The 21,307-nt window shown below is 33.3% G+C and overlaps 2 protein-coding genes across 2 annotated transcripts in view; one reads left to right on the top strand and one right to left on the bottom strand.

Annotated features, from left to right (window-relative positions):
* Positions 1–663: 663 nt before the first annotated feature.
* Positions 664–3,804, bottom strand: LOC130641430 (octopamine receptor-like). The gene is made up of 2 exons (XM_057448233.1): positions 2,238–3,804; positions 664–1,650 (listed from the first exon to the last, which is right to left on the bottom strand). The coding sequence occupies exons 1-2, from the start codon at positions 3,600–3,602 to the stop codon at positions 1,447–1,449; spliced, it is 1,569 nt and encodes a 522-aa protein (XP_057304216.1). The 5' UTR covers positions 3,603–3,804; the 3' UTR covers positions 664–1,446.
* A 7,955-nt stretch (positions 3,805–11,759) lies between these two features.
* The window catches only part of LOC130641427 (VWFA and cache domain-containing protein 1-like), a 40,292-nt gene continuing 30,744 nt past the window's right edge, over positions 11,760–21,307 (top strand). The window contains exons 1-2 of the mRNA XM_057448229.1: positions 11,760–11,978; positions 14,872–14,943. Coding sequence (XP_057304212.1) covers positions 11,838–11,978; positions 14,872–14,943 — 213 coding nt within the window. The 5' untranslated portion in view covers positions 11,760–11,837. The remainder of the gene's footprint in view (positions 11,979–14,871; positions 14,944–21,307) is intronic.

Raw genomic sequence — 21,307 nt, forward strand, 5'->3', positions numbered from 1 at the left:
CAGTGTATCACATTTTACTTTCAAGTTTGGTCTAGTATGGTGTGGTGCTTTGTCATAAGATCAGCAATTTGCACCTTGATTGCCATCAGTTTAGAATGTGACGATCCATCAGTTTTTTAAAATTGGACAGAATAGGATCGCGTTGAAAACATTGGCTAATTATCTTGTTATACATTTTTTCATATGCATTTTTAGAAATACAAAATACAAGATGCACTGAAATTCTTACCTTATTTTTAGGGATTTTCGCGAAATGGTTTTTTTATTCGCGAAATTTAATTTTTTAAACTCTGTTTTTAGCAAAATTTGGGAATAACTGTTCGTACTTTGTTTAAATATCTTAATAACGGAAAAAATTGACATTCGCTGATTTTGCTGTAGAAGAGGACAGTGCAGTCATCAGTTAGTGACTTCTTACACAGGTCCTGAGAACCTTTATAAATCTGATTGGGAGAATAAAAATATTAAATATTAATTATATATAATAATAGCAATTAGCAATTCGTAAATATAATTTTTTTTAAACTATAAAATTAAATTCTTTCAAAATCTAAAAAAGGTAGCTACAATCCTTGCCAAAAGTGTTAAAGACACTTTCAAAATTCCAACTATTTACATCTCCCCCCCCCCCCCCCCCCGCACTATCCACTATTAAATATTTCCATCGTATCGTGTTTAATGAAATCATTTTTTTTATTTTAGCAGGTTAAAAAATTTCCGACATTAAGATGTCAAGAACAAGAGTTCGTGCATTAGTTACAATTAGTAGAACCCATTCTTTGACAACCCTGACAAATTTTATTTCTTTTTCTTTTTAATAGTTTTATTCATCTGTCAATATATGTGTTTTGTTAATCGTTTATATCAAAGTTATATCAATTTTTATATTACATCGGGCCATGAAACTAACACGGATGCCAGCCATTTTATAATCCCTTTTCTGTGCAGTTTATAAAATTAAAAGCATAATTTTAAATTATTAAGGCAAAGGTAAAAAGTAATGTATTTGTGTATGTTACTCGACACGTACGAATTTTAAAATGCGTTCTTTCCTCCTTTCCACTAAATTATGTTCAGGGTGGTAGAATATAACCTTTCTGCCATTAAAGAAATTTACTTAACTATTTCATTTATAAACAAGCAAATAGAAAGATATAATTGGTTCTCGTGCAGTCGAAGCCATCAACCTTACCCCAACTCTTTCGTTCTTAGTCCCCTATTTTATTTATACACAGGAATCTAACAACATCTTAAGTAGCTTTTTTAAAATTGTGGTCGTCTAACGAGCATCCTGCTGTTCCGGTGCAACAAGCGCTTAATGTTAATGTGATGAATTAATAAACACAACATTGGAAGAAGTAATATTTTATGAGTTTGGATGTTTATTGTATTAAGAAACATAGAAAATGTTAATAAGGAACTTAGTTAAAGTTTTTTTTATGTTTCTTAGAATTTCACTTCTTTTTCCCACACAAACAAATATTTTATCCCTTTCCACAGCCTTCGGTATCCTTCTCTATATGGCTTGCACATCACAGCATACGCAATGGGAATTGCTACCGAACTTAATAAGCTCAAGTTGTATGAAATCCATAGTATGTCATGTGATTTCTTTGTGTTGCCAGTGACCAAAACTATGTTGATGGATACCTAAAATTAAAACATCAGAAAGTAAATGGATCTCAGTGATGGCAATGACATATTGCGTCTGTTTTAAACATGTACCCTTGAAGTTTATTAGCAATGCTAGAAAGTGAGGTTGTCTTCTAAATTGGCTCAGATGTAAACAAATTGAAAAATTATCTCTCTTTTCGGTTCAGTAAACAAACTCAATCCTAACCAATCGCAACAACAACAACAACAACGAAAAACGCAATAAAAAACAGTCCAAATCTGTTAAATTCATGGAGGATATTGTCATGTGTTGTGAAGTAAGTAAGCAGACGGGGAAGGCAGCTTTGCAAAACGGTCTACGGTTTTTATTTATGATCCCTCCCCTTCAATGAAAACCTTAATCGAATATTAACTAAACTTATCTTATCAATGTTTATTGCTCAAAGAATTTCCTTCTTAAGTTTAACTTGTATTGTCTTGAGAAAATGGCGATTTTTATTCACTGTATCCTGCAATTAATAGAAATCTGCGAACTTCAGTCGTAAAGGTTGCTGAAATAACAAAGCTCTTTGTAAGTCACCGCTAGTGCTAATATGAAGTTCTATAACATAAGCAATACGTACCGCTAGTGGTAGCCATGAGATATAGAATATAAGAACAACCACACCCATGACTTTCGCAAAATGTTGACTCTCTTTCCAAAAGTGTTTGATTGAAGAACTCCGACGCAACTTTTTTGCTCTCCATTTATCACGCACAAGTAGTGTTAAACTCTTGCGAATAGGTTTCTTTTCTTTTTCTTTGTCAGTTTGGTCATCAAAATCATTCTCAATAAAAACATCGTCACTCAGATTCACATAATTTGGGATTTGTGTTGAACATGATCGTTCTCGATGTGACTCGAATTTACCATTCGTGGCCATTGCTGTGTTTTTCATTTTCTGTTGTAAATCTGTAGGATTTACTTTGAAGTCTTCTGGTGAGTCTGACCACGAAACACGATTTATAGCTGCTTTAACTCTTAAGTTAACGCTCGAGCTTGCTTTTGATACTGTTGGGGTAGAATTAATATCTCTTCTTGTTTTTACTGTTTTTAACTTCATACTTGTTTCCAGTTCAATTTCTTCTACGCCCTTGATTTCACGAAGGGCGGCTTTTATGTTAGCATGTGATAGTTTACATAATCTATCTGTAAGTTCACTTTCAAATGCAATGTTTGGAAATGAAATCGAGCTAGAACGACTTTCTGATGGAGTCTCCGTCGGTAAGCTGTTGTTGCTTGTGTCCGATAAAGCTAAACTATTAATAGAGTTTCTTCGATCTGCGGAGGAGGTTGAAACATTTTGTGACTTGGTCATAGCTTTTTGCCGTTTCACAAAAGCATCAATACTCTTGAAAATCCCCACGTAACATACTAAGACGATGACGAATTGCGTATACGTCACTGTCAACACAACAATACTGATGGATGTCGACCAATCGGCTGTGCATAAACTTTCCATGTCTTTACTGATATCACCCACTCCCAGTGGAGGCAAAGTGGCAATAACTGCAGAAGATAGCCATATGATTCCACAACCGATATATCCTTGCCTTTGCTTTACTTTTGTTCGGTAAAATATCGGCTTATATAAAGCAATGAATCGATCAATAGCGATAGCCGTTGTTGTAGCCACATCTGTTAAACGAAGCATTGTACCGAAAAAGAACTGTACGTAACACTCTCCCATTTTACCCTGGAAATATTCATTATTCGTAGCTCGAACGTACGCAACAATTCCAATTACCGTTATGCTCGTTAGTATCGATGAAACTGCGAGACTAACTACAAAAATATCGAGTATTCCGCGTTTCTTTTTATCGCGGATGAAATAAGCAACAAGAACCATTATGTTTATAAACACAACAACTGATGCCATAAAAGCATACAATATGCCCTTCATTATACCTTCCGAGGGGTCGCTGCTTGGTGTGTCTGTAGTGTTCATTTTGACTGAAAACAATTTTTAAAGCTCAGAAGAACCAGTAAAATAATGAAGTTACCGCACCTCGGCTGAATTACTTTAGCACATAAATTTAAGCAAAAAATAATCTGGAGAATTGAAGACACAAACAATAATCTTAATAGATTTGTGAGGTGAGTAGAATAAAATTAAATAAATGCAATAAACACTTATAATATAAAAATAAATGAAAAAACCAAACACTCAATTAATCGGGTTGATCAAACTAGACATTTCTCCCATAATTTAGTTGAATTATCTACTTTGCTCCAACTTAACCAAATTGCGATATAAATGCTAGCGTAATATAACTCTTTTTAATTAATGTATATACTTTTTCTTTGTGAGTGCATCTCTCATATATGCTTTTGTATCGAAGTGTGAAAAACTACCACTTTGCTATTTCATAACTCTTTTTATAAAAGATTTATATCTATCTGCTAACATATAATTTTTATTTATGCATCCACGAATGTTATTTACATTCGTATAAAAAGGTGATAAATTCCTTTTCGACACAACAAACGAAATTTCTTTGTTACCTAAATTTCAATGATATGGTAAGTTTGACCATGCATCACTTCACACGCTACCGAAAAAGAGCGTCGGGAAGAAACATGTTAGTTTGTTTGTTTTCCTGTGTCAATTTACTTTTCAAACATTATTACCTTTTATTCACATATTGTTCTCAATTTAACATTTATTTTAATTTGTTTGTTCAGGGTTTCCCTCGATAAAATAATTAAGGGATTCCGCAAACAATGTTGAACATTTATTTCAATAGGAACAATGTATTATTTAATGCAGAGATTAAACTTTTTTCACCATGTTTTAAGCCGCTAAATTGTGGTGTGAAGGAGGTTGGGACCGAGACTATGATATTGTATTTACTGTGCTTCATAAAACAGAAAAGATGAATTATAAGAATAGTGTTTTTTCGTTTTTACATAAATATTCTTAACTTTTGGGCAAAAATCATCCTGATCTATACTTGTACATGTTCTTAAACAATTAGGATGGAAAGATCTGAGAATGCAAACTGGTGCAAAAATCACTCCTAAGGGGCAGTTGTTTCATTAGCCGAATTCAACTGACAGATAGACAACTAGAATCTGTAAGAGGAAATACTTTAACTTAAAACCTGAGAAAAGACATTTTACATCAATTGGATAAAGGTTTATATCATTTAATAAGGAATAAACCAAACGTTCATAGCCATGCAAGCAAAGCTTCAAATGCGAGATAAGCATATTCTAAGGATATTCCTAACTTTTTGTCTAATTTCATCTTGAATGTTCTTACAGAGTATATTTTTTATAAAAAAGAAGATATAGTGTTACGAACATTGATTTGGTTCTGTGCTTTTATTTATCGGGCGCAGTTGCATTATGGCAGAAAAGAAACAAGTATGTGGCAATAAATTTTTTCTCATGTCAGCATATTTGCTGTGACGTCATTAGATGTAGAACATTTTTTTGGCAATGAACGACGAAATATCTACTTATCAAATTTGCCTCAAAACCACTAAGCCTGGTATGAAAGAAACCCGACTCCAGGTGCGGATCCAGGGTTAGTCAGATAAGTCGCGTGACTAAGTGTAAATTTGACGAAAAATGTTAGCCAAACGAAGATGTCGACGATCCAGGCGTTGCAAACGGAGGGCGTTAAAAATTGTAATTTATTTAAGGCGAAAAGCCATGGTTCACAGCCCTCTCCAATTCGCCTATAGCGATGTTGACGTCAAAGTTGTGACGTCGCTACCATATAGACTGAGAGGGTTTCAAATTATAGCTTACAGTTTGACTAATCAGTCACTCAGTCAGTCAAAAATCAAATAGCTATGGCCCGCAACCCTCCCCATCTCACCTAAGGGGCCTGTGACGTCAAAATCGTGACGTAATTTTCACACTCTATGCGTAGTCCAACAATATGTGGCCCGCAGCCGCCAAAGGAAATTTAGGTTCCGTACTGCGTGGTTACTGATAACCTGTTAGGCTATAGTTTTAACTCCCATCCGTCAGGATTAGTCAAAGACTCACGCCTTTTGACTTGGATTCTTTCCGTACTATTATTGATTATGGCCGCAGCAGATATGTTGGCGCGGGTGCTTACTGATTTAAAGTGTGATAATTTTGAATCTGTTCGTAAAATGCAAAAAGAACTTTTAGAAAGTGTTTATTCTCGAGCATTTTTGTTGTCTGGGGATATTTATCCCTTGGTTGGTAAAAGTCTTCATCGGAATTTAGGTCCAGATATATACCTTCCATCTGAGGCGAGGTGTGAAGATAAAGGAATTATTGCTTTAAGGTGAGAAGTATGTTTTTTACTCTCCAACACACCTTGCATTTATTTAAAGGTTTTCAGTATATCTGCTACGAAAAGCTAGTTGGGGAGAGCTTTATACAACAGACTATTAAAACCAAATACAAAAAGATTTAATTAGCTAATAGCTAGGGCTAATACACCTTTACGATAATTCAGAAAAAATAACACTCCATCGTAGCTTATTTTGCAATCAGAGGAGGTAAACATTACACTTTTATAAGAGTTTATTAAGGAGAAAACACGTTTTTTCGTGAACTTTTCTTGCCACGTTTTGTTTTTAATGAAAAGTACACATAAGTTGTATCTTATTATTATTAACGTTTCCTGAAAATTTTAAAGAAATTGATACGACGGAAGTTAAAAAGCTGGAGAAAACACGCTTTTGTCTCAACTCTCATAAAAACACGAGTTTTACCTCCTTTTTTCCGATATTGTAAAACAATGGAGAGCCGTAGGAACGCATGTACAATTGAATTATCATAAAGGTGTATTGTTTTTGTAATATGAGCTTTGAACAGAATTTTCAGCATTGCGGAGGAATTCTTTCTCAATTAATATTTGTGTTGTTATTAGAAGCAAGAACTTGACATCTGGATAAGTAAGGTTGGTGATGAAAATAAACAACTCTTCGAATGACTATTAAGAAACAAAGTTTGTTGAGTAAAAGGTCATGGTAAAATATATTATTTTTAGATCCAATCCATCAGGAGACTGTCTATACAGCTCAGCATCGTTGGTATAGGTATAGGTGATAATTCTCTTGTTGATGTTTTGAGAATCTTGACATCCATAGAACTTTTCTTGCATCCTTCCTTTTATTCCAATCATACTTGTTTTCAATTTGCTTTTAAAAACCAAAAGGCAAATATTTTTATATCTGAGAAAAGTTTATTCAGATTTTCCCTTTCCCATATTGTTTGTGATATGACTCTTTCTCCTGAGGAGGCAGTTAAAGCAGAAGCAATCAACAACTGTAGCCCCAAGACATGGTTTCCTTTTCTATCAATACTTGCCTTGTCAACAGTAATAAAGAGAAAAATTAACACATTTTACCCACAATTCGGTTTGTTACAGTTTGTTACAACTTTCTTTACACAGTGTATATCGCCACACCCATCTATTTTACCTGATGAAGATCAGTTAAAAATTTTATTTTGTTATGAAGATATTGTTGTAGGTGTAGTCTGGTGTAGACTTCAAGCCAAATCATTACGTTCCCCTTTTTCCAGGTTGCAACTTTCTTAACTGAAAGTTGCATTTTCCTATTTCAGCATGCAAAAAGCAGTAAAAAGCCCTTCTTAATTCTTCTTTTAAAGTTCAAACGAAACTTGAGTTTAGCCCTATAAATAAACAAATATATCTGAACAAATACATGGGTTGAGGTGTGTTTGTATCATATCACATGTATGTATATTTCATTTTCATTATCCTGATCTTTTCATATTCTTATTGTTTTTGTTATTATTGTGTTTTATTTTGCTGTCCATGGCTGGTGTGATCATTTGATTCACCTAGTCATGCTGATGAAGCCTGATATTGGCAGAAACAGCAGGAGTTTATAAATAATGAAATATATTCACAATTGTCTCACTTTATTGTAGTTAATCCCTGTTAATTTTAGTGGTTTTATCTATTTAAAATAAGACGTGTAAGACGGAGATTTGATTCTTATAAAAGATGTTCTTAGGAGATTTTGTTATAGCTTAGCGTTTCTTTTGGTCAATTTTATTAATAACTAGATAAATCGGAAGACAATTTTTCGGCGATTTTTGTACCCGCAAAGCTTAAAATTTAGCCCCCAGCTGCTAAATTCAAGACTCAGTCTTGACTAAGTCTTGAAAAAGTCTGGATCCGCCCCTGCGACTCCAGCACAAATAATTCTCTAAGAATGGCGCATTTGTTTAAAAAACTACATTCTTTGATGCAGACAAAAGAGAAAATTGTGAAGATTGCCTTGTCAAATATTAATTGTCAATTTTGTTGCATTGTGCATAATGCTTCGTACATCAGGTTATTTTGTGTGGCTCAAATGTGTAGACACAAACACAGACGTCATCACGACGCATCATCCCCAGAACTGCGAAATTATGATCAAGTTAAAATGCGACGGGACCGACCTTCAATAATGTTCCATATTTTGACATGCTTGTCAGTTGATGGTCCAGTGCCAACTTCTGACAAGTGGAAAGTATTTTGATTTAACAAACGTGCTCAAATAAATGGAAAGAGTGAACTTTTGTAATTTTATATAGAGCGTTCTTGTATAGCTAGCAAGCTGAAATTGAATTGTAAATTTAGCCATGCGTTTTAAGTTTGTTGTGGGTAGCTAGCTAGAAACTAGATAAAAATGTAGCCAATAATTGAAAGACAAAATCTTTACGTTCTTATTCGTGACACAAAGCTTACACGATCGCACAGCAAATGCATTGTTCATGAATAAAACTTGCTAAACTTGTTGAAAAATTGGGAAGATGTTTTTAATTGGATCGGTTATGCATACGAATTTGGAATACAAGTTATGCAATATTGTAGCATTCATATCTCTTCTGCGTGTTGTAGTAACTTCTATTATGTACATAGCTAGCTATTAACCACATTTGAGGGGCGGAATCCCTTCAATTAGTCACTCTAGGGATGGTGATACGACCGAAATATTTTGACTTGTCTTAATTAATTTTATTTATCAATTTATGTCTGTGTAATTTTCAAATTACAAGAAAGAAGAATTTATAACATTGTTTAAACTGTTACTTTTGTAATTTCATACCTTATTATCAATCCTCCCCTTTAGATAATTAAAATTCGTAGACGATTAAGGTTGGCCTACCTTGTCGTCAAAACCCATGTTGGGTCCTCCCCAACTTTTAACGAAAATGCAAGTGATGTTTTTATAGTTGGACCTGGCCCTCTTTTAACGGTCTTCAAAAACTGCGCGAGTCTTCTGTAAATACCCGGGTCTTATCATCCTAAGACGGTCTTCAATAAGAGCCAATAGTTGAGCCTGGAGTGACATTTTGAAAATCCAACTTATTGGAAACTCTGGTTGGCGAATGGGGGAAATTTTCAAGCCGTAGAGTATATTTTGATTAGGATTTAAGGGCCTGCTTTAATGCGGTGGTGTAACTACACACTTAAAAAGGCGTGGATTAAAGTATATTACACCTTTTTTAATAAAGCTAAGGTTGCACATACACTTTTTTGTAAGAATTTTATAAAAACTTTGGCTGAGGCTTGCTGTTACTTACTTGTTGCATGCTGACTATCTGCTTAATAAAACTAAAAAATCCTATTTGCTTGCCGAGTTAGACCTGTACTTCTGTTTTGATAATGATTGGAGAGTATAACATTTACATGGGTGTTACTCCATGACATTTAGAACAGTCTTGGAAAGGAATGATGTATTTATACTCCTTTTGTATGTCCTTTTTTCCCCTCTTTTTATTTAGGGTGACCGTTGCTTATATAAGATGTTGCTTATAAAACAAAAAAGCATGTGTAGGGGTCTAATTGCTTTAACATATTACTATATTAATGTTGAACAATATTAACATATAGCCAACAATACTTCTGCACTTAAATTCTCTTCATACAGCGACAAAATTACGACTTTTAACCCACAACTCGATGTAGTTTATAAGTTTACCTAATGAAAGTTTTATTTGTAGGATTATTGAATTGTTCTGAGAGGTAAATGAGCAAAATTTAAGTTTACTTTGTAACGTTATTGTATTACTTTGTATTTGTTTTTGTTCTTGTATTTGTTCTTCGCATTGTCACTTTTGATATTTGAAGGAGTATTTGATAATCTTAACTTTGTCACGTGGAAAAAGAATATCTTATTTCTTCTCGCCCCGGCTGTCTCCATGATAAACTAGTAGGGAAACTTCCCCCCTTCTTCCCGACATTTTCTTTTGCCAAAATGACTTTTAAACAGCAACACCAACAACCAGAACGACGATTTTGGGTTTTATTTCCAATTTTTCTTCCTATCCCCGTATTTTAAAAAAAAGATTCACCAGTCCTGTGTTTCCAAGTAAATTTCCTGGAAACGAAGGTGACAAACCTCTATTATTATTCACAATGCTGTTAAAGCATTACTAATTGGAGGCAATAATTACGTGTAATTAGAATACTAATTAAAAATCAGATGGAATGGTTTCTACTGAAAAATCTGTGGATAGTTAAATACTGCAGAGCTAAAAAATTAACTGCGTGTCATATTCTTCTTACCTCCGCCCTCCCTCCCCCCAACGTAAGGAAAAGAGAATAAAAATATCATGAAAAAATCTCTACACCAGAATATGTTTTTGCCATTATTAGTTTTACCCAGTAAAAAAATGTTGTAATTCATAACGTTGTATCATAATTACATAGGAAGGGCTTTTTGATAAAAGATATAAGAGATATATAAAATGAACCTCGATCTTAAAATGCGAGTGCTCCGTTAGTATCTTCTATCTCATCCATCAATTAGTGCTTTTGTTACGCGCTAAACTTTATCTCCAGATGACTTTTAGAATATCTGTGACTTAAATTATCGACCAGCTGCTAAAGTAATCCTAATATAAACACGGCTAATTACGTAATCTGCTTTGTCATTGTTTAATTGTCACTTGGTTCGCAGCGAGACCGGTAGCAGATGGCGGCCAGTTATTAATTAAAATGATTGTGAAAATGACAATGCAAAACGAGTCAAGATAGGTAAACACCGTATTTCTCTGCTTTTATAGTTAATTTGTATTTGTCAGGTTGCTTTTGTCGATACTTAAATTTGCTATAGTTAGCATATTTTAGCTTGCATTACCTAGCATGCTGGGTAATGCAAAAAAAGAACCAGAGAAATATAACTCGTGATCAATAAAATCCCAGTTCATGTGACGTATTAACTGGCGATTTGTTGTATGGTATGAAATTAGTCATCGTCCAAGATGAAATGATCTAATAAGAAAAGGATATGAGCAATTACATTACTAGACCGCAGTTTTGGGTTAAAGTCTTTTTTTTAATTCATTTGTATTTCTTTCCGATGCAAAAAAAAACTAAAAAGCCCTGGAGACGAGATTAGTTTAAATTATAAACGATAACATAGGGTTAGGTTACAAATAAACACAAGGTATATCGGGAAAAAAAAATCGAATTTAAACACAATAACAAAACAAACAAAAACAAACAAAAACAACAAAACCAAACAAAAGATGAAAAGAACAACAAAAAACAACAAAAACAAACAAACAAACATACAAAAGAAAAGCAAAACAAAAACAAAAACAAACAAAAACAAACAAAAACAACAACAAAAACAACGAAAACAACAAAAAACAAACAAAAACAAAAAAAAACAGAAACAACAAAAGCAACAAAAACAACAAAAACAAACAAAAACAAACAAAAACAAACAAAAACAACAATAAAAACAACAACAAAAACAACGAAAACATCAAAAAACAAACAAAAACAAACAAAAACAACGAAAACAAAAAAAACAACGAGAACAACAAAAACAAACAAAAACAAACAAAAACAACAGAAACATCAAACAATACTTTGAGTTCGTAGAGTGACGAATACAGGCCCGTTCACAGTCCTTTATTGTTCTATACTACTTTTGCAGACCCGAATCTATAATAAAATTTAATTTAATATCTTTAAGCACAGACAAAAAAGGGAACGTAACAGAAAAAATTCATAATTTAATTCAAAAGAGAGAATACCGTTATAATGGATATCTATGGATATTTTAAAATTTTTAGATTTTCCAGGACTTTCCCTCGAAAAGCACACATGGAAACCAAGTCTTCTCTTTAGAAGTTTTTTACATGTCCTTCTAATAAACACTTGAGAAGCAATTTAACGATGACATTACTGAAAACATAAATTTGTAAACACCACAGGATAATGAATAAATTTTTCTTGGTTTTGATTCTCTTCTTTCAAGTGTATGAACCTGTTAAAGCAACGTTCAATGCCGACGTTCAATCATTTGGTGCTAGTTTAAAAGACTATGCAAAAAACACGCTAGGTGTAAATTTACTCGAGGTGAGATTTTATATATGTTTAAAGAATCACAATCCGATTCTTTTTCTACTTTTTGTTGTGTTGTGACAAAACGTGATAGTTTGGATTTAATGATGATTTTCGATATTAGCAAGCAAAACATTAATTAAACTTTAACTGCAGTTGGACTGCTGAACCTCTGTCTTTTAAAATTAGCAGTATCCTCCTGAAGCATCAAATAATAAACAAAAATATTCAACCAGGCAAATGGATTACATATCCTGTTAGAAATATCTTTCTACGTCGTAGTCAAGTGGGACGTCTTTCGTGTTAGACAGACTTTCTTATTAAGACTGTCAAAGTTTTTATCGATTTTTGGACAGCGCAGTCCGATTGAGTTCAGATTTTCAGGGTTTTAGTTTATACTTGGTACATAATTACCGTAAAAAATGATTTTTTACATTTTCTTTTCGATTTTCACTTGTTTATAGACCAATTTCGAACAAAAAAGATAATTTTCGCAATTTTTACACTTTTTGCTAAATTTTTATCGGATTATCGACTTATACTTCTGACTAGATTTTTTTTTACTACAACATTAATGACACAATTGCTGTCTTCCAGGAAAAGAAGCTTATTTAATTAGGAGAGGTGTATAATATAAGCTTATTTAGATTTTTTAATAGTATTCTTTGATAGTCAAGTTTTCAAGGGGTCCCATATAATTCAAGGAGGGACAAATGCTACGACCAAAATAGAAGAAGTTATTTGACATAAGAAAATAATAATTTACCTGTGTCTTCGACACGCTAAGAGCAAGTAGAATAAGTTCATGGTTGGTTTTTTTGCGTGTATTATATTTGGTAAATTAAATTTCTGCTAGGTTTGGCATGGTTTTGAAGTCACGAATAATAAGAAGGGCATTCGCTTATTTAAAATCAAATCACATTTTGTAAAAAAAGAGCTTCAAAACCATAATTTTTATCCTGTTTCATTCATTGTTATTTTATCGAAAGCATTTATGACCAAAATCCGGTTGTTTTCCTTTCAAGGAATTGTTATTCAAATTTAACGCAGATTCATTTTTGGCGTGGGTTCACAAAATTCGTCAATTTTATCGCTACCTTTCCCTGGCTACAGGATTAGAGTTGAGGGAAATTTTTCTTATTCAGCAGGGTACCAGGTCCCAAGTTTTTAGGGTCCAGGGTCTTACATTACCGTTGTAATCTACAAACAAAAAGCCCTGCGGCTTAAAGATTTCCGCAATTAGCAATAATCTGAAAAAGATATAAAATCGTGACATATTTGTTACGATTTTATAGCTATAATACATTATCTTTCACCAAAAATATCCAGCCTAAACAATTCCTCTTTAAATTAAAATTCATGAATAGTTCTGCTGAACATAGCTTTAGTCTACGTGCCTGCGAAAATGTAGACGTAATTATTAAAGGAAAACGTTAATAATCAAAAATGGCGCATTATAAGACGATCTTCATTATGCTACCACTGCACGAGCTTTAACTTTCGATAGCATATAAACTTTAAATTAAAGTATTGTTCATTGGATAATAAAACAATTTGTTGCACTGTTAGGATTCTTATTGGCTTAAAACTCATTTTAGCCTCGTTCTTTAGCCTGGATAAGTTTTAGGCGTCCAGGCTCTGGGCTGTCTCTATATATCATCTATCATCTATCTCCCCAGGCGATTTTAAAGATTCCGCCTTCGCCGGCGGAAATCAAAAATGTTCCCGTGGACCTAACTACTTTCGTTTTCTGGCAAATCAAATTTGTTATCAGCACCAACCTAAAAAAGTAAGGAGAGAAAGTCCAACAGATTATGCTAAGGAGAGCCTGGAAAGTCAGAAGAAGTGCGAGATTTTTACACAAGGCAGAAATATCAACATTAAATGAATGTGAAAATAAGGGAGAATGAATAATAATACTCTTATATAAGCCGCATCTTCTCAGTTGTTGAAGTCGTGTAAGAAAATTTGATTATCAAAATTTTAGAATTTTAAGGACTGGTTTCTTAAAATCCTTCAAAATGCATTATGAGCGTCATTGTATTTGACAAACTAGCTGCTTTTTTTGTCTCATTGTGCAGTCTCCTATAACTCCATTATTAAAGTTGATTTAATAGACCGTTTTTGAATGTTTACATTTTGCCCAGTAAGCCCCATTTGGCTTTAACAATTGTGTGGCAGACAAAAGGACGCAGGCGCTAGGTTAAGTGAGGTCCTTTTCAGTCTTTTCTTCGCACAAAGGTATTCATCTACACTTAAAAATAGTTTAAAGTCTCGCAATGTTTCCTTAGAACAAAATTGGATGAAAAAACCTTTTTTAAAAAAACCCAGGCTTCTTTATGCCTGCCATACAGTTGTAAGAGCCAGAAGGGCTTACATCGAAAAATGTAAACATTCAAAAAGGCATACATATTAGTATCTGCAAATTTATAGCAACGATTTATGTTGTCTAGCTAGCTGCTAGCTAGCTCTAGGAAGGGAAATGTTTATATTCCGACCTGTCCAAAGTATTCAAGGTACATAAGTATTTTAGACAGGTTTGGATACAATTTTACCGTTAGATAATTAAGGGATCCCTCAATTTAGGTATATTTCTGTCAATTGAAAAAGGAAATGAAAATCAAACTTAGGATAAAATATCATTAATATTACTGTCAATGCACAGGGGAAAACAATAAAAAACGAGTTTGGTGTATATATATGAAGTCTCAGAAGATGTGTGGTTGTGTGTTGTATAAAATTTACAACAGAGATCATTAAATAGCACAACAAACCAACACAAAGGAAATTATGACAAGAGATATTCGTTGAACTTTAAACCTATTATTTTTACTACAACCACCACATGTAACAATGTGCAACATGTGCTTTCCCAACATATTTTTTTTTTGTTATCCTTGTCTTTCAGGACCACTATAACAGTATTACATTCCAAAAGGCTACTTCTCCAATCATCAAAGCTGGGGAGTTGTTGGATAAGGTAAACATATTTTTTATTATTAAAATAGTATTAGAGCTAAACAGTTATAAGATACATTACAGGACGGTTCCTGATCAGGTAAATCTGAGTCGTTAGGAATAAATTGGCACTGCAGTAAATAAAGAGACCTGCCTGAAACATGTTTGCAAAACAAGTATGTGCATCTAATATGATTCACTTTTCCAATTGAGTGAATTACATATCCTTCAAAGAAACATACAAAAGACAAGTGTGCACATTAAGAAGTTAATATTTCCATTTTTTTGAGTGATTTTATAAGAAAGTATATTTAAAAGAACGGAAAGTTTAAGCACAAGTCAAAAATTTATCAAAATTTTTATCTTTGTTTTCTTTTTTAAATTTTTGTGTAATAATAAGTTTCCTCCTGTTGGAGTAGAAAAAACTCTGTTGTCATTATTTCTTAGAAGTACCCTATCTTGTCTTTTGAAAATGTTGGCAATGTGAAGCCATGAAAACAAACTTAAATTGGTGATATTGGTGATGCTGGAACATTTTGATATAAACCAAGTCTAATAAATAAAAAATAATATCTTTTCGAAAATATTTTTTATTTATATATATTATATATTAAATCAGTTTTCTCTCCTCTAAAGTTTGTTTACTGATAATTATTAAAACCACTAACCTTTTGTCTTCTATAAGACTTTCTAATATTCTTCTTTCTCAGTAATCATTTGTTCTGATAGTCTATAATCTTTTTGATGGAATCCAACAGCTTCTCTTGCTTTCTAATATTCTTCCTTGCTCAATAATACTTTCATCCAATACTCATATGCAATCTTTCTTGTATAACCCAACACCTTCTTAGCTAATGATATTGTCTTACTCTTTGTTCTATATGACAATAAATACATGTTAACAATCTTCCCCTCTTTTCTTTTTCTTTCTTTTGTCAGATTGATCAACTTTTAGTTCAACCAAATTTATTAACAGAATTGAATGGATATCCATATGCAGCTATATCCGAGTTAACAACAACATAAGTCATTTGACACATAAACAAAACAGCAACTTTAACCAATTCATATTGTTGCCAGTTTAACGAAATCAACTCCAAAATGGTTAGTATTAACAAAATAACAAAAATGTTTAAACTATATACACATCTCTTCTCAGATCTCCTCTATTTTTCTTTCTCTTGTTTGAGTACACCAGTTGCCAACGTAAAAAGAAGATTCTTACAACTAGCTCCTCGTTTGGTAAGACAATCAGCGATTTGCTGTTCTTTTGAAACCCATGTTATTTGATTCAATTCTTTATTTCGAATCATTTCTTTCAAAATAGCCAAATCTACTCTTAAGCGATTGTCCAAAACTTGTTTTGTGGAATTTACAGCATCGTAAAGTGTTTTACTATCTGCTAAACATTGAATTGATGGTGCAATAATGAAAATTTCTTCGAATATACATTGAATCCAATATCCTTTGCCAGCAGCATCGATCAATTGCATGGTCTCTGCAGAAAGGGTACTATTCACTACTCTTTTCAATTTTCTTGACTGCCACGAAATGAGGGATAGTGACTGATTTAGTTGATTCAGTAAGAAAATTAAGAATCCACCTTGAGACCCTTCTCCCTTTAGATTAGCAAATGATGCATCATGAAATTATAGAAGTTAAGCTTCCTCTATGTTTCCAACTGCCTTGAATTTCAATTCCACAGGTTCACACTTAGCTCTTTGTAACACTTTGTTGGCTCTTTGCATATCTGAAACAGTGGCATCTTTGATGTTACCCATTAGTTCAAAGCAATCAAAAAGAATGTCTGGACGTGTCTGTGTAGCCAACCAATTTAATACTCTCAATACAATCAATACTCTTAAACCATGTTTTTGTTTCGTATTCAACAATTCATCTTTATCTTTGTATTTATCAATGGGGAGTACTGTAATCTTCTGCAAGTATGAATCTTGTGATACAATAATGCTATCTTTTCTTTTCATTAAATCTAATCCCAAACATTGAAATGCTGTGTTGTGCACTGTACCAATTTTAAAGGTCTGATGCAATGGCAATATCACATTGTTTAAAAACGTTTGGTACCACCCAACAAAAATTATCTACATGGGTTGTCATAATTCCATGTAGACGCCCACCTTTTCGATAGTAGAACAATCCTGCATCAAATTTACTTACTGCAACTCCAAGCTTTATCAGTTCCTCCTTTACTCTAAAATACCATGTTCTAGATGCATCTACAAGCCCATAGACTGTGTTATTCAATTTCCAGACATATCCATCTTTCCGGAACTCTTTAGGTGGTTTAAGGTATATATCTCTTTCCAAGGGTTTTCCTTGCAAAAAGGCAGCTTTAATGTCAATAGAGTTACAGTCCCATTCCTTACAGGCTAAAATTGACAACATTAAACGTAATGATTTCTTTGTGCAAGTTGGAGAGTCAGTCTGAGTTGGTTTTTCAAACTCCCCAAAACCTCATGCCACTAATCTAGCTTTCACAATTCTTTATCCATCAACATTCTTCTCTGTCAGAATCCATCTGGTGCTAATGCAACTTTGCTTTTTATCTTCCACTTCCTCAAAAACTTTATTTTCGATCCAGTTGTTCAATTCCTTCTCCTTGGCAGACTTAATCTCATTTTCATTGGCTTTATTCAAGCATATCAAAGCCTCTTGTGATACCTTTTCAGCAAAATCCCACTCTTCAACCTTTGTCCAGTCTAAATTCTCAACATTTCCACCTTCATTAACAATATTCAGCCAATTCCTATACTTTTTACTTGCTTTCCCAGCTCTGGAGTGCACAGTTCCTGTTTTCCAACCAACTTCCGTTTTGTATTTCACTTTATCTTTAACGTTTGGCATAATATTCTTTGCTTTCACATTTGTCTTCAATAAATTGTTATTCTCAAATGAAGTATCCATACCCGTATCATTATTAACATCACTGTTAGTAATTGATGCTTCACTACTTAATTCCTCATCTTCCAATATTTTCTTTCAAGTTTCCTGTTTTTCTTCATGGTCAATTTCCACTTCTACATATGCTTCTAACTTTTCTTCTTTTAATCGTACTCTGCATGGATGCATTCTAATATATGTCGATCCATGCTTCACTAGAACTTGCTGACTTTCTTGTCCTATCACAGTAGCAGGACCCTTCCAAGTAACATCAGATCTTCGTTTATAATATACTTTATCTCGTGTTACATACTTCACACCTTGAAGGTCTTACATTATGTTTCAAGGCTCTTCTGAGCTTTTCAGAGGATTCAGATTTTATAAAGGCTTCTCTTGTAGCATGCACTGCCTTCAAGTTATCAGCAACTACTTGACTACTTGTCTTTCCTTCTAGAGCTGGTGGATCATTCATTTCTATAACTGGAAAATTGGGATTGCTGCCAAACATTAGTTGATTCAGTGAAAAGCCATGTACGTTTTTTAAGGAATTCTTAGCAGCAACAGCCCAAGCCACAGCTGTTTCTAATGAATAATTAGGCTTGTCCATCATTTTACAGACTGTATTGCCAAGTGTGGAATTATGTTGCTCAACAAGTCCATTACTCCATGGGCTCTCAGCAGCTGTTGTAACAATATTGATGTTTAAATTCTTACACATGCTACGGTAATCCTCATTATCAAATTCCCCACCATTATCCACTAAAAACTTTTTAGCAGACCCAAATATGGAAATCCAGATCTTAAAAATTGAGTTAATGATAATTTCTTTCTTTTTACTTTGAATAACACAGGATGCACTAAATCTGGTCAAGTGATCAACAAGATGTAACAACCAAATTTTATCACCATCAAACATTGTTTCAAATCTATGCCAACGCATTCATTAAATACTGTTGCATGTGGTAACCCAACAATTGGTCTTGGTTGATTTCTTCTGTACTTGATGCATGTATCACAACTATCTGAAACTTCAGCAATTATTTTTAAAAGATCTGGTTCAGTTACATCAGCATTTCTCAAAAGCTGCTGAAGCTTGTCCTTTGATGTATGCGCAAACTGTTTATGCAAATTCAGGGCCACTTTTTCTTTTTCTTGAGAATCATCCAAATTATTCATCATCAGACATACTTGAGCAGAAGTCTTAATTTCGCTACCCTCTTTGTTAATGGAAATACAATAATGTTTGGTGGAACTAAATTGGATCTGGTGTTCTTGTCCCAGAATTTCCACCTTGTCAATCAATCAATAAAAACTTTTGCATTCTTCATTGCTTGCTTACTAAATAGTAATGGTAAGTCCTTGTCTATAACTTCTGTTGTTATGCTAACGTATTTTCCACTAAGCCAAGCAGGTATGGTGACACGTTTTGATGCATTGATTTCTTTACCATCTTCAAATTTAAATACTGTTGATGATGGCTCTTCTTTGATTGACGAAGCATCCTCGTCTGAAAGACTTTCTACATAATAGTTTAACCAATTCTGCCCGCAAACTGTTTTAGTGCAACCAGAATCCAATACTGCCATGGTAAATGTCTCACCAACGAGAGTTTCTATTTTTTCTTCTGTATAAAATTAAAGTTTAATCTCATCACTCTTACTTTTAGCTTTATCTGGACACTCCCTAGCAAAATGGTAAATACTTCCACAGATGTAACATCTTGGACGACCACCCGATCTTCTATTCTCCTTTCTGTCACTTCGATTTCCACTGCTTCTACGATAATCCTTTAACCTATACTCTTGTGTTTCTTGTTGCCCATGATATCCCTGACCCCGTCTGTTCACCCTCTGTCCGCATACCGTGATTGAGAAACCTTGCAGTGTGAAGCTCCATAAAATGTCTCGTTAGAAGTACCATCACCCGAAACCTCATTAATTTAAACCGGCGCATCGTCATCTTCTTTTGAATTTGAAGATTCATTAAATACCTTCTTAACTTGAATAACCATCAAGTTATACTTTAAATCTGGAATTGTTGCTCGAACAATTTCTTTCTGTTGCGTAGAAAGGTTAGCACTATTTAAATATCGATAAGCTGTAACAGCATCTGGTAAATCAATATCATACTTTTTCAAATTATAGTAAAGGTCTTCAAACTCAATAGTATAATCCTGTAACGACATGTCCTTCTTCCTTTTAAATTGCTCAAATTTTTCATATGCTTCATATGCACAATGCTTTACATCTTTAAGAAATATCTTGTCCAATTTGTCCGTAAGTTTTGTAATACCATCTTCAGTTTTTAAATCTCGAATGTCAAGTTGTAAGGCAGTCTTTTTAGCCTTACCATCTAATGAAGCAAATGCAGCTAAAGCTTTCTTCTCATCAGCTAAATCTGTCAGTGCTTGCCACACTTCTAACTCTTTTTTTCAATCAATATAATTGAACTTATCTTTTAACACAGGTGGATTTTTGTAACTTGTTGAGGTCATAATATAGATCAATCCAATTCTGTTACCATTGATAATTATTAAAACCACTAACCTTTTGTCTTCTATAAGACTTTCTAATATTCTTCTTCCTCAGTAATCTTTTGTTCTGATAGTCTATAATCTTTTTGATGGAATCCAACAGCTTCTCTTGCTTTCTAATATTCTTCCTTGCTCAATAATACTTTCATCCAATACTCATATGCAATCTTTCTTGTATAACCCAACACCTTCTTAGCTATATTTACAGGGTCAGTGATATTGTCTTACTCTTTGTTCTATATGACAATAAAAACATGTTAACAGTTTACTGCTTACTATTTAGCTAACTTGCAGTGCATACTTGAATACCCACCAGACTTATTGTGAAACTTTTATGGGATGTATGCTGTGTGTTTTTTGCAACCATTTCTTGTGCAAGGTTTTGTTATTTTTTTCCTCTGTGGAAACTTTTTAGTTTTTTTGTGGTTTTTATCACTAATCAATTTACCTACAATCAGATTTTACTTACACATTGACAACATAAACTATGCTTGATCAAGCTGTTTTTAATTTTAAAAGGGTCAAGATTTAGGCCGAAATTTTGAAAGATAAAAAGTGATTTTTTGTATAACTTTTCCTGCTGTTGCAAGTGTAGAACAGAACTACAAATTATGAGTTTGTTTATTTTAGTTCAATGAAAAATCGAAAATTGACTTCCCTTTTAATTTATTCTTTTACAGATTATTGTTTCTAAACAATAGTTCTTGCTATATGCTTTTATTTTTAACAAGAATCAATTATTTTGCATTGTTAGAAAAGAATACGCTCACGTATTGTGTTTTTACATGCTGGTGTAGTGACAAAGTTTTTAAGAATTTTGCAGCCAAGAAAGTAAAACTAATGGAATTAGACAGTTATTGGTATTAATATACATTATTGGTGTTATTACTATGGCCCAAAGAAATGCTATAGAGAAAAAGTTTATAGAGGATTTACTATCATATTACTGATG

This window comes from Hydractinia symbiolongicarpus, chromosome 4 (assembly GCF_029227915.1).
Source record: "Hydractinia symbiolongicarpus strain clone_291-10 chromosome 4, HSymV2.1, whole genome shotgun sequence".
NCBI lineage: Eukaryota > Metazoa > Cnidaria > Hydrozoa > Anthoathecata > Hydractiniidae > Hydractinia > Hydractinia symbiolongicarpus.

Excerpts from the sequence above, each read along its gene's own strand:
- LOC130641430 (XM_057448233.1), bottom strand. The coding sequence starts at position 3,602 with ATGAACACTACAGACACACCAAGCAGCGACCCCTCGGAAGGTATAATG. Across the intron at positions 1,651-2,237 it reads TCTCATGGCTACCACTAGCG|GTATCCATCAACATAGTTTT; the intron begins GTACGTATTGCT and ends TTTTAATTTTAG.